Source organism: Magnolia sinica, chromosome 1 (assembly GCF_029962835.1).
Source record: "Magnolia sinica isolate HGM2019 chromosome 1, MsV1, whole genome shotgun sequence".
Taxonomy (NCBI): domain Eukaryota; kingdom Viridiplantae; phylum Streptophyta; class Magnoliopsida; order Magnoliales; family Magnoliaceae; genus Magnolia; species Magnolia sinica.
Genome location: NC_080573.1, coordinates 105529069 through 105543364, shown reverse-complemented (window position 1 = coordinate 105543364; position 14296 = coordinate 105529069). Strand labels below are relative to the sequence as shown.

At 38.9% G+C, this 14296-nt stretch overlaps 1 protein-coding gene across 2 annotated transcripts in view; it reads right to left on the bottom strand.

Annotated features, from left to right (window-relative positions):
* Positions 1-14296, bottom strand: part of LOC131253163 (uncharacterized) — a 72433-nt gene that overhangs the window by 34914 nt on the left and 23223 nt on the right. For both annotated transcript variants that reach the window (XM_058254028.1, XM_058254037.1), the window contains 3 exons: positions 13278-13417; positions 6329-6455; positions 5116-5264 (listed from right to left, as the gene is read on the bottom strand). In XM_058254028.1, the coding sequence (XP_058110011.1) occupies positions 5116-5264; positions 6329-6455; positions 13278-13417 (416 nt within the window). The remainder of the gene's footprint in view (positions 1-5115; positions 5265-6328; positions 6456-13277; positions 13418-14296) is intronic.

The following is a 14296-nucleotide window of genomic DNA, read 5'->3' as shown; positions in this document are numbered from 1 at the left end:
GTTCGTATATAAGTGTTGCTGTAAAAATGTCTTCAACTTGTCAATACCCACACTATCACTTTGAGTGACAAATCCGCATTCACTACTAACACAAGGACACCTACATCACTTCATAAAATAGAGCAGTCAACCTGACTCCATATTATCTCTTATTCAAACACCGCTTTATTGAATTTGTTGAACTAGGCTCCTAGAGATTGTTTGAGACCATAAATCGACTTCTTAAAATGGCACACTTTGTTCGTCTCCCCCTAAGCAACAAAGCATGATGGTTGCTCCATATAGACTTTTTCAGTAAGATCCCCATGGGGAAATGCATAAAATAGAGCAATCAACCTGACTCCACATTATCTCATATTCAAACACTGCTTTACTGAATTTGTTGAACTAGGCTCTTAGAGATTGTTTTAGACCATAAATCAACTTCTTAAAATGGCACACTTTATTTGACTCCCCCTAAGCAACAAAGCATGATGGTTGCTCCATATAGACTTTTTCAATAAGATCCATGTGAAGTAATGCATTCTTCACATAAAGTTGGTATAAGGGCCAATCCAAATTTGTGGCAACCAAAATGATTAAATGCATAGAATTAAGCTTTATAGTAGGAGCATGTCTCAGAATGGTTAACTCCTAGGGTCTGAGAGCACCTTATAAAAACCAACAAAAACTTTAGGTGTTCCACTGAACCATGATTATATTTAACGTATACACCCATCGACACCCAACCGCATGTGTTTCAGTAGATCAATTATGCCAAAGTCCAAGTTTGATTGGGACAAGGAGAAGCCTCCATAGCTCGTTTTCATTCATCAAGAATAAGAGCTTCCTGAAAAGAATGAGGAACATACACAAATGACAAGGACAAAGCAAATTTACGAAAAGAAGGGAAATAAACTAGTAACGAAAAACAAATTGAGAAATAGGATGGTGAGTCCAAAAACGTATACCCTTGCGAAGAATGATGAATACGTCGTCGTCATTAGATGTTAAAGAAGGAGATTCAAGAATACAATGGTTTTCAAACAAAGCACGAGGATTTGTGAAGTCACGATTGAATGAACTTCATTACAACGCTTAGGACTTTTGGAATAGACTTGCAAAGGTGGAACTACCCGCTATACGAACATTTCACCTGAATACATCTCTTTAAAATTTTTCCAAACTTCTTTTGTCATTTAGAAAAGAAAACATTTGCATTAATACACGGTTCCATGGTATTCCACAACAAAGCTCTAATAATAAGCATCTTTCACTACACCCAATCCTCATAATCTATTAAGCTTTCATCAAGCTTAAGGGACATCAAATGCTTTACTTTCCTTCTTGTAAGAAACACTTCTACCAATGTGGCCCATTGTAAATAATTTGCACCATTAAGTTTGGTTGATGTAATTTGAATATTTATTGACTCGGATAAAATCAAAAGACTGCTCTTAGCATCATTTTTTATGTCCATATTTAAGGAAGAGGAGAGATTAAACACACAAGGAAGAACTTAAACGTAAACTCACCCAACAATTGCTTTAAGAGAGCATAGATAAATGATCACCACCACACACATACAGACCAATTGATGATGAATATGAAGAACATTTTGATTTCATTCACGATCTCTACAACCTCATTTGATCTTCAAAATCATGCCATAAATGCACAATGGCCCACTTTGAACCATCATGATTGGCTGTATTCAAAAGCGGGCCTCAAGCACATTCATAAGGCATAACTACACAACCTACTATATGATGGTGGAACAACGAATGAAGGCAATTTGTGTGAATCAGCTCCCAAACGATTTATGGTTTTACCTTATAGAGATGAAAAAAGAAGAGAAAGTGAAAGAAAAAACGAAGGAACAAGGTACCAAATCTTTTACCGCTCTGATAGCATGTTCCTTGAGTGATATTGAGAAGGAGAAAAGGCGAGGTGGCTCAAGAGAGTGGCAATGCCCCTAGCCTCTCCTTCATCATTAGAGCTTTCACAATATTTGTGAAAGTACAAAAATATCGTCATGCTTAAGTTATCGTATAAACCAAAGCCTATTGATTTAAACTTTATTCAAACACATCATCTTTAAGAACTAAAGAGGAAAATAATAATATGAAACATTAGAAACCATAATCTCTAGGCAAAGTGGGACAAATGTGAGATCATCACAATTCATCATGGTCTGTCAACAGGCTATTCAACATATCTTCTGATCATGTTTTGCATGATAAAAATGCCCTCAGCATTTTAATTATGAAGGCACAAGTATGAATTCCGTTGATCCTTCGAAAATCAGGTTAATTTGTCATTCTTTGGTGGCTAAACACTTGCTAACATAAACTTCACTATATTGCATGAATGCATAAGAATCCACGCACACATGCACATTTGTGTGTCTATATGTGTAATGCGTGTGGTATGTAGATATGCATATATGTACACAGTAGAAATTGTGTTTTATACAAATGCAATTGTGCATGCATACTCCTCAAGTGATTCTCATGGCAAAGGCCTAAAGGACATTTCTTTTTCTGTACATGTTTCGAATATTATGTATACCTATCCTATAATATAAACCATCATAGTCATCATAGCCTGGTCCCAGTTATTTGATGTCAGCTTTACGGATCCTCTTTCGACTAGCATTCCTACATTAGGTCCTATTCTCAGCACGTGAACAACCCTTCATATTCCCTCTCACCATTCTGCTCAAATCCTTTTGAGGCCTTCCTCTTATCCTCTCTTCAGGCCCTTCCACCTTGATCAATGTTCCCCTCCTTACTGAAGTTGTCTCCCATCTTTGCTGCACACATGAACAAATCATCTCAATTTCTCTCCATCATTATTGGATTAGTCTTAAACAGCTTCGGGCAACCTCATTCTTAATTCTATCCTTCCTAGGCTTCCCAGACATACATTGTAGCATCCCCATCTCTGCAATGTTCATTCTTTGCTCATGTTGCTTCTTAATTGCCCAATGCTCCACCCTCCTTAAGCTTCGTTGGTATAAGTGACAAGCACATGACATTCCAGAGGCACAACTCCAATTCATCCACCCAGCTTGAATTTTATTTGAGGCATCTTTCTCAATCTCTACATCATTTTGAATGATAGATACAAGATAATGGAACAAATCACTTTCAGGAATCTCTTAGCTATCAATTTTAACTAGAGCCTGACATCTATGACTATGCCTACTAAAGTTGCATTCAAGACGCTCTATCTTAATTTGGCAAAATAAAAATAAAATAAATCCCTAGATTCTAAAGCCTTCCTCCAAGCCTCCAATCTAGAATTTACACCCTCTTCAGTCTCATATATGGTTTTAGATCTTGCTTTTGGTCCGTGACTTGTTTTGGACTGAGACCAAGTCAATATGGATGAGTTGATTCAGTTTGCCGTTGATGAATCAAAGCCTAAAATATGTTGAAACTAAAATAGGCTAAGTCAATATGTAACCAATTCGACTCATTCAAAACTAAAACCGAATCAACTCAGTCTCATCCTATATTTATATCCATAGTCTCAACTACTAGCACTATATCATCAGAAAAGAACATATATACCAAGGGACCTCATCCTAGATACTAGATGTTAATTCATCTATAAAATGTCCTCAAGGTTAGGACTCAATGTGGACGCTAATGGAGACCCACTGCTGCTTGGAAAACATCTGTGAACCACAAGCCATTCTTACACTTACAACAGCACCCTCATAAACGTCTTTAAAGATGTCTATATATCTTCCTGGAACCTGTTTACTACTCATCACCAACCACATAACCTCCCTAGGTAATCTGTCATATGCTTTATCCAGATCAGTAAAAACCACGTGTAAATTCCTATTCTTCTGTCTATACTCTTCCTTCAGTTATTTGTAGAGAGAATAATTTTGGCTGTTGACCTCCTTGACATGAGCCACACTGATTATCTGATAACCTTTTTTCTTGTCTTAGACTCTTTTCTCTACAATGCTCTCTCAAAACTTCACAGTGTGACTCATAAAAATTTAATCCCCTGATTGTTAGTGCAACTTCATGCATTTCCTGTGATATATTAAGTTATTAACCATTAAAAAGAAAAATGTATACCTGTATTATACACGAACATGGAAGACGGGCATATGAAGAGTCTCTCACTCTCTCCAGTCTAGCAGGATATTAAAATAGAAAGGGATAAAATGACCAAGTTGTCCCTAATTTTGTAATGATGGTAAATGCATCTTTCAACTTTTGATAAATAGACCACTATTTTCCATATAATGCGTATTGCTTAATCTACTTCTACCCAGAAAGGTTGAAAAAGAAAGAAAGAAAACATCTAGCTCTGTTAGATTATTAGGGGTGTCATATATCATACAAACTGCAAATATAAATTTCTGACCAAAAGTAAAACAGAAAAAGACCTTACAGTAATATAAGAGCAAGATCAAGGACAAGATGCAATGTTGAAAACTCACCAGGGCTGTTTGGATTTGGGCGAAGTTGTGATGCAACCAGTAGTTAGAGCAACCATACATGTCCATGGTTTGTCAACCCCCTTGTGCACAGGAACCAATGCAGTTTTGGTCAAGTAGTTATGGATATATGACCGTTAGACCATGGATTGGGTGCCTTTGGTGGAGAGGTAACTACTAGTTAATAAAACTATATAGTTTTGGTGCACATTAAGATCAAACTTATCTGTGCACATGTAAGGCATGTTCCAATGTGCTACGTGTGAGACCCTCCAAGTTCAAGCAGCCCATAAGAGCAATCACACACCATCAATCTTCAAGCACTAAAAAATTGTGGCATGTGTCAAATGTGCGCATGCACATGTGTAAATGCACCACCAGCCAATCTTTAAGTTCCCCACATGTGACACAATTTATCTGGTCCATGTTCTAGGGTGTTGCAAACAAGGGATGAAACAACCAGTTAGCAACAGTATGTCCATGACCAGCCAGCCCTGACAGCATGCTATGTATTGCTACTCACGACACAGCTTGGTCAAATCCAAACAAGCCCATCAGAGTTAGAAGCTACATACATGATTTTATCATGTTCAAATAACTAGATGGTCGAGTTTATAGCGATGGTGCATGACAATCATTAAAGAAGGAACAAGAACAAAATTTAGTACCTCTCAAGACCTTTTCCGTCAGTTACATTACTCATCTCACATGCCAAAAGATTAAACAACAGGCTAAGCAAGCCCAACTTCATCAAAGGAGGTAGAAGAATCGGTGCTACTTGTTGACTTTCTACAATGGTTGACAACAACTCAAGGCACTGTCCCACATAACAGGCTTGAATCAGATGAATACAAAAAATGCCAAAATGAAATATAAGGTCAAGATATAAAAGGAAATCTCATAAACACAATGACATAATGATAGAGGTGTTCCTGCAGTATTGAAGTTTTGATGATTGCCAAAAAAAAACAGTTTAAACTATCTAGCTAAACCAGAGAGCACTTGGTAATAAAGCCAATAAACACTTTAGACAAGGGATAGCAAGTGATATATTAACCAACAAAAGACATTTACCATGTATCAAATGATAGAGGAGTTTCATCCATATCAAGTTCTCAATGTTGACAAAAGGGTAGAAATTTTCAATTAACCACACCCACAAGAGTTCACCATCAAACATCAACCTATAGCGAAATAGCGATGGTGCAAACAAAGCAGCCGGTCAAGAAACTACCTAGAAACATTTGAAATCACAATAATAAAGTTTTAACTGAAACAATAGCTGCATTAGATGGATGTATATTATAGGATGAATTATGGGACCCTGCTCACCAGCAAGAAGAGAGTTTGTGGCTATGCATGATTCTGTACACGCGAGGCTCACGGTCTGGTGATCCAGACAATTGAGTTGATGGGCCCCACCAAATATGGGGAATGTCCTAAAAATCTCATAGACTATATGACCCTAACTCTTTGATCAATGGCCTACAAATAGATGATTAAGAACTACAGCCATGATCCACATTCCACAAAAATGAGCTAGAGCTTGAACTGTTTGGATCTTCCAATCCAGGGCATTTTTGTGGCATCCACCATCCATCATCATCATTATCTATGCCTCATCCCAACCAATTGGGTTCAGCTACATGAATCCTGTTACGCTAGGCATCCACCAGCCATATGGTGGAAAAATAAGTTTATCACTTTACTGTTATTGTTTTGGAAAAATAATCTGAATCTGCTAATTTTCTGGATTTTATGAAAAGAAAACATTCTCCCTCGCAAGTAATAAACCAAGTACGATTAATGGCTGTACGCTGATATTGAAAGCCATTTGCATAAATCATAACTGGCATGCAATGCCAATACACTTTGCCGTACCTTTTCTAATAGCTGAGAATTCAATGTATTTCCAGCGATCCATAAAATACGGCATAAAACATTCTCAGATAACAGTTCTTCAGCCCAAGTATCTGATCCACTACCTTGAAGACCCAAAGTTAATAACCTGTGTGAGAATAATAAAAAAGGAATTCATCGCATGTAGATGTTTAAAATATGTATGCAAGCACAAGTAGAAGTCAAACCTCACGCATTATGTGGGTTCTAAATCAGGACACTTTGAAGACAACTTAATGTAGAACATAAAATGAGAAGGGCAAACTACAAAATATCCTCATGCATTATGTGGGTTCTAAATCCCACCCATCATCATCATTGTCGTCTAAGCCTTATCCCAACTAATTGGGGTTGGCTACATGAATCCTATTCCACCACTTCACTCTATCAAGGACCATATCCTCAGATAAACCATAAGTCATCAAGTCTTTTCTTACCACCTCAACCCACATCCTTCCGGGCCTTCCCCTTACATTTTAGAGCCTTCCACTTGAACCAACTCACTCATAACCAGTGCAATACTTGCCTTGGACTCTGTTGCACATGGCCAAACCATCCAAGACCACTTCCCCTCATCTTATTACCTATCGATGCAACTCGTAACTCCTAAGCTCCCTTGCCACCCATCCATCTCAACATCCTCATTCAGCTATGCTCATCCTATGAATGTGTTGTTCCTTAACTGCCCAACATTTTGAACCATAAAGCATGGCAGGTCTTATAGCCATCATACAAAATCTCCCATTCAGTTTGATTGGTATGTGGCAATACATAAAAATCCAGAGGTATATCTTCACTTCATCCACCATATGCTCTAATTCTATGAGCAACATCCTTCTCGATCTCTCCACTCAAGAATTTTTTATATCCAAATACCAAACTAAATAATATAAGCCCTATACAAAAAATACACCTGGCACACGATATGTTTATCATCACCCTAATAACATCAACATAGACCCAACAAATAAAAGACATACAATGCTAAAACTGTATGGGTTAATGTGCACGAGCTGAAATAGGCATCCAGTGCAGCTAATACACATAAAATTGAAGTGGCAAGTGTGGTACCACATCCATATTTAAGAGTAGGATAGCATAGACGGTGTGTCAAGATATTAGACCTCATTTTCATTTTGAACTCCAACAATGTTAATGGTTTTCTGAACCCCATGAGAAGTTCAGAGCCAACTTACATTCAGTGTCATGATCATTTTGTTACAGCTTGCAGGAAACTTTTGTGGCCTCATGATCATAGAATACTCTAGAGGCACATCTCCACTTCCAACTCTAATTCTATTCAAAACAGTTTTTTTTCTTCTTTTTAATGGTAACAAGAGAAATTTATTGGCACTACACAAAAAAGGAGCTACAGGAAAGACGGAAGAGGGATGATGACTCATCCCACTTCACCCTCAAATGAGGAATACAATCCCCTCAGATACCCTAATATCTTGCCATTTACAACCGTTAAAGTGGAATACCCCAAAGCACAAAAGACTCCGTTCAGCCCTCTGAAAAGCCATGTCTGCACTCTCCGATCTGTTATTAAAGATTCTATTTACGCTCTCCACATATGACCATGGACTGCACAATGAGGACAAAAGTAAACAATTCTTTTTCCAAGAACCTCATTTCCATGCTTGAACCTACAATTGATCCAGGCACCACCCAGTGCAATTCAAAGAAATCCAGATATCTCCACCAGAGGAGATTCACTGATTCCACATCCTTAAGGCATAAAGAGCAAACCTTCGTGATAATCATATTTCTACTCTGGACGTGGTTGATGGTCAACACTGTCCTTTGAAACTAACAGTCCAAAAACTAAATCTCAGAGGACCAGGAAACCACCAGAAATGAGCTGAAGAATCAATGTGATCAATCCTCGTGTCGTATTTGGGCATCCATTGAAAATATTTAAATGTGAATAAACCTGATTTCTCCCCTTTCATAGCCACTTGTCGCCATTGCCAGAAGAAATTATTACATTTTGCACACGATGATGGAGCCCGACAAAATCCTCAATCTCCTCATCTATGAAGTTTCTACAAGGGACCCAATGACCCAATCACTGCATCCCTCAATGGTCCTCCATATAGAGCCTGCAAAAGTCCGAGAAGATTAGTCATTCATCAAGCCATGCATCTCCTTGGAGCCTGATTCGAGATCCATCTCCCACTACAAAGGAGAGCCCTTTCATGAAATCAAGAGATCCTCCCTCCATGGTCTTCCAAATACCTGAATCCCAATAAAGGGAACAGCTAGAGGTGAGCCATCCTCCTTCCTGATTGCCGCATTTGAAAGAGAGGATTTGTTTCCAAAGGTGGTTATCTTCCGTGCCAAACCTCCAAAGAGCAGTTTGAGATCCTTGATTCCCATTTCCCCAAGGTCTCATGGATAGCACACCTCACTCCGCCTAATCAAATGAAACTTTCCTTTTCATCCATGCCTTTCTTTAAAAAAGAAAAAGAAAAAGAAAAAATTCCTTGATCTTTCAATGCACTGAATGATACTCGTAGGGCATTAAAATAGAGACATAAAGTATAGTAGGAAACTTGATAGAGCTGCTTTGATAAGAGTAATGTGGCCACCCAGGGATTGATAATTGCTTTTCCATACCAAGAGTTTTCTTTCAACTTATTCGATCATCGTCCTGAAATCGCTTAGCCAATTTACCCGTACACCATGGAGTGAGTGTCCCTCCACCCTTGCCCAATATGTTCCCGTGTAGAGTTCCGCCTCGCACATGCGGGGGAGTGTTGAAGACCTTTGATATACATTGATAAACCATTCTCTAACGACTCGAGCTTTTAAAGCAAGTGGTTATTTGACACACCTAATCACCTTTTAAAACTTGACCACATGTTCCTCTCTGGCATCACAAAACAACAAGGGATCGTTAGCCTATTGAAGGTGAGACACTTGGGGACTATGTTTGCTAATGAAGAATACTCTAATCAAACCTTTCTCTGAGGCTTTTCAACAAAGGGGGTAGAGTGGATCCCATGTCAATCTCTCTTGTCCCCCTAAAGAAGCCTTAAGGGCATTGAGAGTAACCAAATAATAAGCCAAGTGGTTATTTGACACACCTAATCACCTTTTAAAAATTGGCCACATGTTCCTCTCTGGCATCACAAAACAACAGGGGATCGTTAGCCTATAGAAAGTGGGGGGAGAGGGTCATTGTTTACGGTGTGAGTGAGTGTCCCTCCACCCTTGCCAAATATGTTCCCGTGTAGAGTTCCACCTCGCACATGCGGGGGAGTGTTAAAGTCCTTTGATATACATTGATACACCATCCTCTAACGGGTCGAGCTTTTAGAGCAAGTGGTTATTTGAAACACCTAATCACCTTTTAAAAATTAGCCACATGTTCCTCTCTAGCATCACAAAATAACAAGGGATCGTCAACCTATAGAAGGTGGGACAGTTGGGGGCTATGTTTGCTAATGAAGAATACTCTAATCAAACCCTTCTCTGAGGCTTTTCCGATCAAAATGGTAAGAACTTTCGTGATCATGGTGAACAAAGGGGGCAGAGTGGATCCCATGTCAATCTCTTCTCCCCCTAAAGAAGCCTTTAGGCATTGAGAGTAACCAAATAATGAGCCAAGTGGTTATTTGACACACCTAATCACCTTTTAAAAATTGACCACATGTTCCTCTCTGGCATCACAAAACAACAAGGGATCGTTAGACTATAGAAGGTGGGACACTTGGGGGCTATGTTTGCTAATGAAGAAGACTCTAATCAAAACCTTCTCTGAGGCTTTTCCGATCAATATGGCAAGAACTTCTGTGATCATGGTGATCAAAGGGGGCAGAGTGGACCCCATGTCAATCTCTATTGTCCCCCTAAAGAAGCCTTTAGGGCACTGAGAGTAACCAAATAATGAGCCAAGGGTGGATCCCATGTCAATCTCCCTTAGGGCATTGAGAGTAACCAAATAATGAGCCAAGGAGATGCATGTCGATATCCACTACCACACTTCAAGCCAAAACCCAATCTGCATGCATAGCATAAATGGTTGAAAATCCCAGTCGATGCAAACCAGTTATACACTTTCTCCATGTCCAGCTTGCATAATAAGCCTGACTAACCAACCTTCTTTGTGCCTCGAGTTAATACATTCGTGCACAATCAATGGCCCGTTGATAATTTGCCGACAAAAGAGGAACACCCCTTGAGAGGTAGAAATAACCCTACTATGAACCTTTCTTAGTTTGATCGTGAGGATTTTGACCAATGTTTTATACGTGTTGCCAACTAGACCATTCAACATGAAGTCTTTCAAGCATACTGAACTTCTTTTGGGATAGTGACAATGAATGAGAATCTTAGTCTCTAGATATCCTACCCCTATTGTAAAATTCAAAGATGAACTTCGCAAGGTCCCCTTTCAGTCTCTCTCTCTCTCTCTAAAAAAAAACACTTGGAAGAACACAATTGGAAGACCATCAAGCCCAGGAGCCTTATCATATCCCAAGATAGTAAGTGCTTCGTGCACCTTGCTCCCCTCGATAGGACATTCCACCCAATCCACATCCTCCTAGTTATCCAAATTATCCACACCAAGGCAGGGCCTACACTCGGAATTAAGGAGATTAGAGTAAAAAGCCACCATCCCATTACTTTCCTCTGTGTTCCACCCTTTTAGTAAAATTGCTAACCCCATGGAATAAAGTATTTTTGTTTCCCTCCTCAAGACAATCTATTCAACAGTAATACCTCCACATAATTTTCCTCTTCATGAACTTTTCTCTTGCACTAAAATTCGAGAGATTCCCTTTTTTCCTCTGCCGATAAACCCAAGGATTTTTCTTGCAATTTAAAGCATGAATTTCCTCAAGGATAGTAGATTAGCTGAACCAATTAGTTGGGATAAGGCTTAGATGATAATGATGATGATAGTATTAAATCTTCCCATTGAACCATAGTGGTCCCATTTCCAATCCATGATGAACTCTTACAACCTTTTACCTTCACCATGAGCCTAAAGCCAGCCCACCATCCAATTGTGGTTGAATTCCTTCAATCCCGCACCATGTCCAAAAAACCATCCTCTTCAGGCCACATCAATTCAAATCTGAACAAAGACAGTCCCCAAGATGTCCACAACATCTCCCTTCTATGTATAGGACACTAGGTTGGATAGATTTCTCATAATTGACCATTGGGAAGATCATTTCCTGGGCATATCCACCACTATATCCCACATATTATTGGAAATATCTTCGTCAATCTCTCCATCCTTTTGAATAGTATTGAACATATCCCTTCAAGGAATCTCTTGATATTGATTTAACTGAAACCTCACTATTATAATTCTTCATACTAGTCGCATTCCAATTGCCACATCTTGGTTCTACTAGTTTTAAGCCTTTAGACTCTTGAGCCTTCCAACAAACTGATGCAAGACACATGATTTAATGCTAGCATGCAACATGAAGATTATGAAAGAGTCCATAAAGTAATTCAATTAACAAAAGATGCTAACCTACCAATTAATTAAGAGTAAACAATAGGAAATAAAATCTGATTTAACCTAAATCACATGCCCGCATGCTAAGAAATCGCATAAATCAATTAAAACTAGGATCGATGGAAGGATAGAACTTCCAATTTAGCATAGGCACGTTCCACACTCAATGGACAGATTTGTAAGTTTTATGCTTAGGTTAGGAAAGAGAAAATTTGAAATTTGGAAAATTAGGGTTCATGGGAATTGGAGTTTTTGGAATTAGGATTTTTAGAAATTGGAAAAAATAGGAAATTGAAGATCTAAGGTTTAGAAGGTTGTAATGGGAAGGAAAATAGAAAGACGAGAAGGAGAAGAAGAATACCTTGGAATCCACCACCAAGCAACCTTCTACCCTTCCACAATTTAATTGGAAGGGAGGATTTTTTTTGAAGAAAAAAACACCCTAGAAAACAATGAGGAAAATCTTTCACACAAGAAAGCTCCACTCTTCTTCTTTTTTCTTCTCAATAACACCACTAGGGTTGGAACTCCACCCCCCCTGTGCTTTTATAATAAAAAATTCGGAATTAAAATCCAGCATAATTGCAACTATGTCACTCACTTCAATAAAGTAGCCCATCGTCCAAAATAAGAAAACTAAAACATATATTATCAATCTCAACCATCAAATAACTCCTAAAAATACCAAAAACCATAAAGAAAGCAAGATCAAAGTCCAAGGGGCCCAAATCTAAAAGATCTGGTGGCCCGATGGCCTGATCGACAAGATCCAACAGTCGAATCGACATGAAATAGAAATCCTATGACTAAAATAGTCTCCTAAGCAGCCCACATGCATCATCCCAAGGTGAGGTCTTCCTGATGCACGTCCAATGCATGTGGGGTCTTCAAAATGGCCTGGCGGGCCCCATCTGGAACTCATCTCCCATCCACAAAGAAAGTTACGCTGATACGGGTGGTCTTCTCCATTTCTGGTACACCAGAGTAGGTCCTCTGATGTCCTCATCACAAACCTCCAATTCAACATTCGCCCCCTATCTATTCTCATCGAACAATACCACATTATCCACAAACAAATAACAGTAAGAGACCTTATCCTGGGTACTAGTGGTTAAATCGTCTATAATGTGTAAAAAGATAAGAGCTTAATGTTGACCCTTTATGAAGACCCACTGCAATTGGGAACTTACTAGGCGTCACCACAAGCAGTTCTCACCATTGGTCAAGTCGACAATTATTCATACTTACTAGGAACCATTATTCCAATATTTCAAATCAAATCCATAATTTGAGGTACTGAACAGAGATAGGAAAGTATAAAATTCTGGATGAAAAAAGAAAGAACATTCATGGCACAATGATATACCAACCAGGTCACTACTAAGCAGCAAATGATTCAGATAACGAAAACTAGAATAGGATTTACAAGTACATAATCATAAATACCAGCAAGTTGCAGAGAGACAGAGGGAGTCATCTAAGAACAATTGGTTAACAATCGTTTCAATCAACCCATTAGAAGAGGCTATAGCATTTCTAGGAACTTCATGGCAGGCCAGATTCCCAAGGATTCCCAAGCAAATCTCCTGTAGACAAACAAAACAGAGATCATATTTGTAATAACAGTGTGCTGCTCACAAAAACTAATTCCAGAACCACTAAAAAATATACATAATTAATAAATAAATAAAATGAGACTGGCGTGTTTTAAAATGCACTAATTGACTAAGAAGTATGTTAGATGAAGATGGTTCAAGGAGATGGATCATCATTTAACTTTGTGATATATTCCACATAAGCATGCTATTGAGACCCATCATTTTCTGATTGTGTGTTGCACATGGGGGGCGCGCCTTGATTGTGTGCCATCCGAATCAAATGCAGCCTACCATGAAAATGGAACGCCCCAAAAAGCAGCTCGATCCAAAACTCAGGTGGGTGTGGGTCACACCACAGAACGATTCCAAATCATGCCTAAAACCTCAAAAATCATGTGGTGGAGCCACATTTTTAGCTGGTCCGTTCATCCCCACAATGAACAGGTTGGACAACACATGTACATCATGGTGAGCCCACCCAAACACCTACAGGTGGGCATCTCCTCTCGATTATTCCTTCTAGTGTGCCCCCCCCTGAGTTGCACAAACGAGCCAATTTCCGGCCCTGGGCCTAACATCAAGGGACTAAACTTCCAGAGATATGAGATATCTACACTACGCAACTCTATCATACTCTAGAATTCTCCACACGTATGTACAAAAGTCTCCAGTGTACAAAATGAGCATAATTTGGCTAAGTCCCTTGAAGAGCTCCTTGGAGATGATCAGTCTATGACACTTCGCTCTCCATGTGTAGCGCAGTTTTGTTTAGTATGATATGAATTCAAAATTCATCTTATGCACAAGAATATATTGAAATACCAAATATGATATATGCACTGAATGTGCACCTTGATCTGCATACGA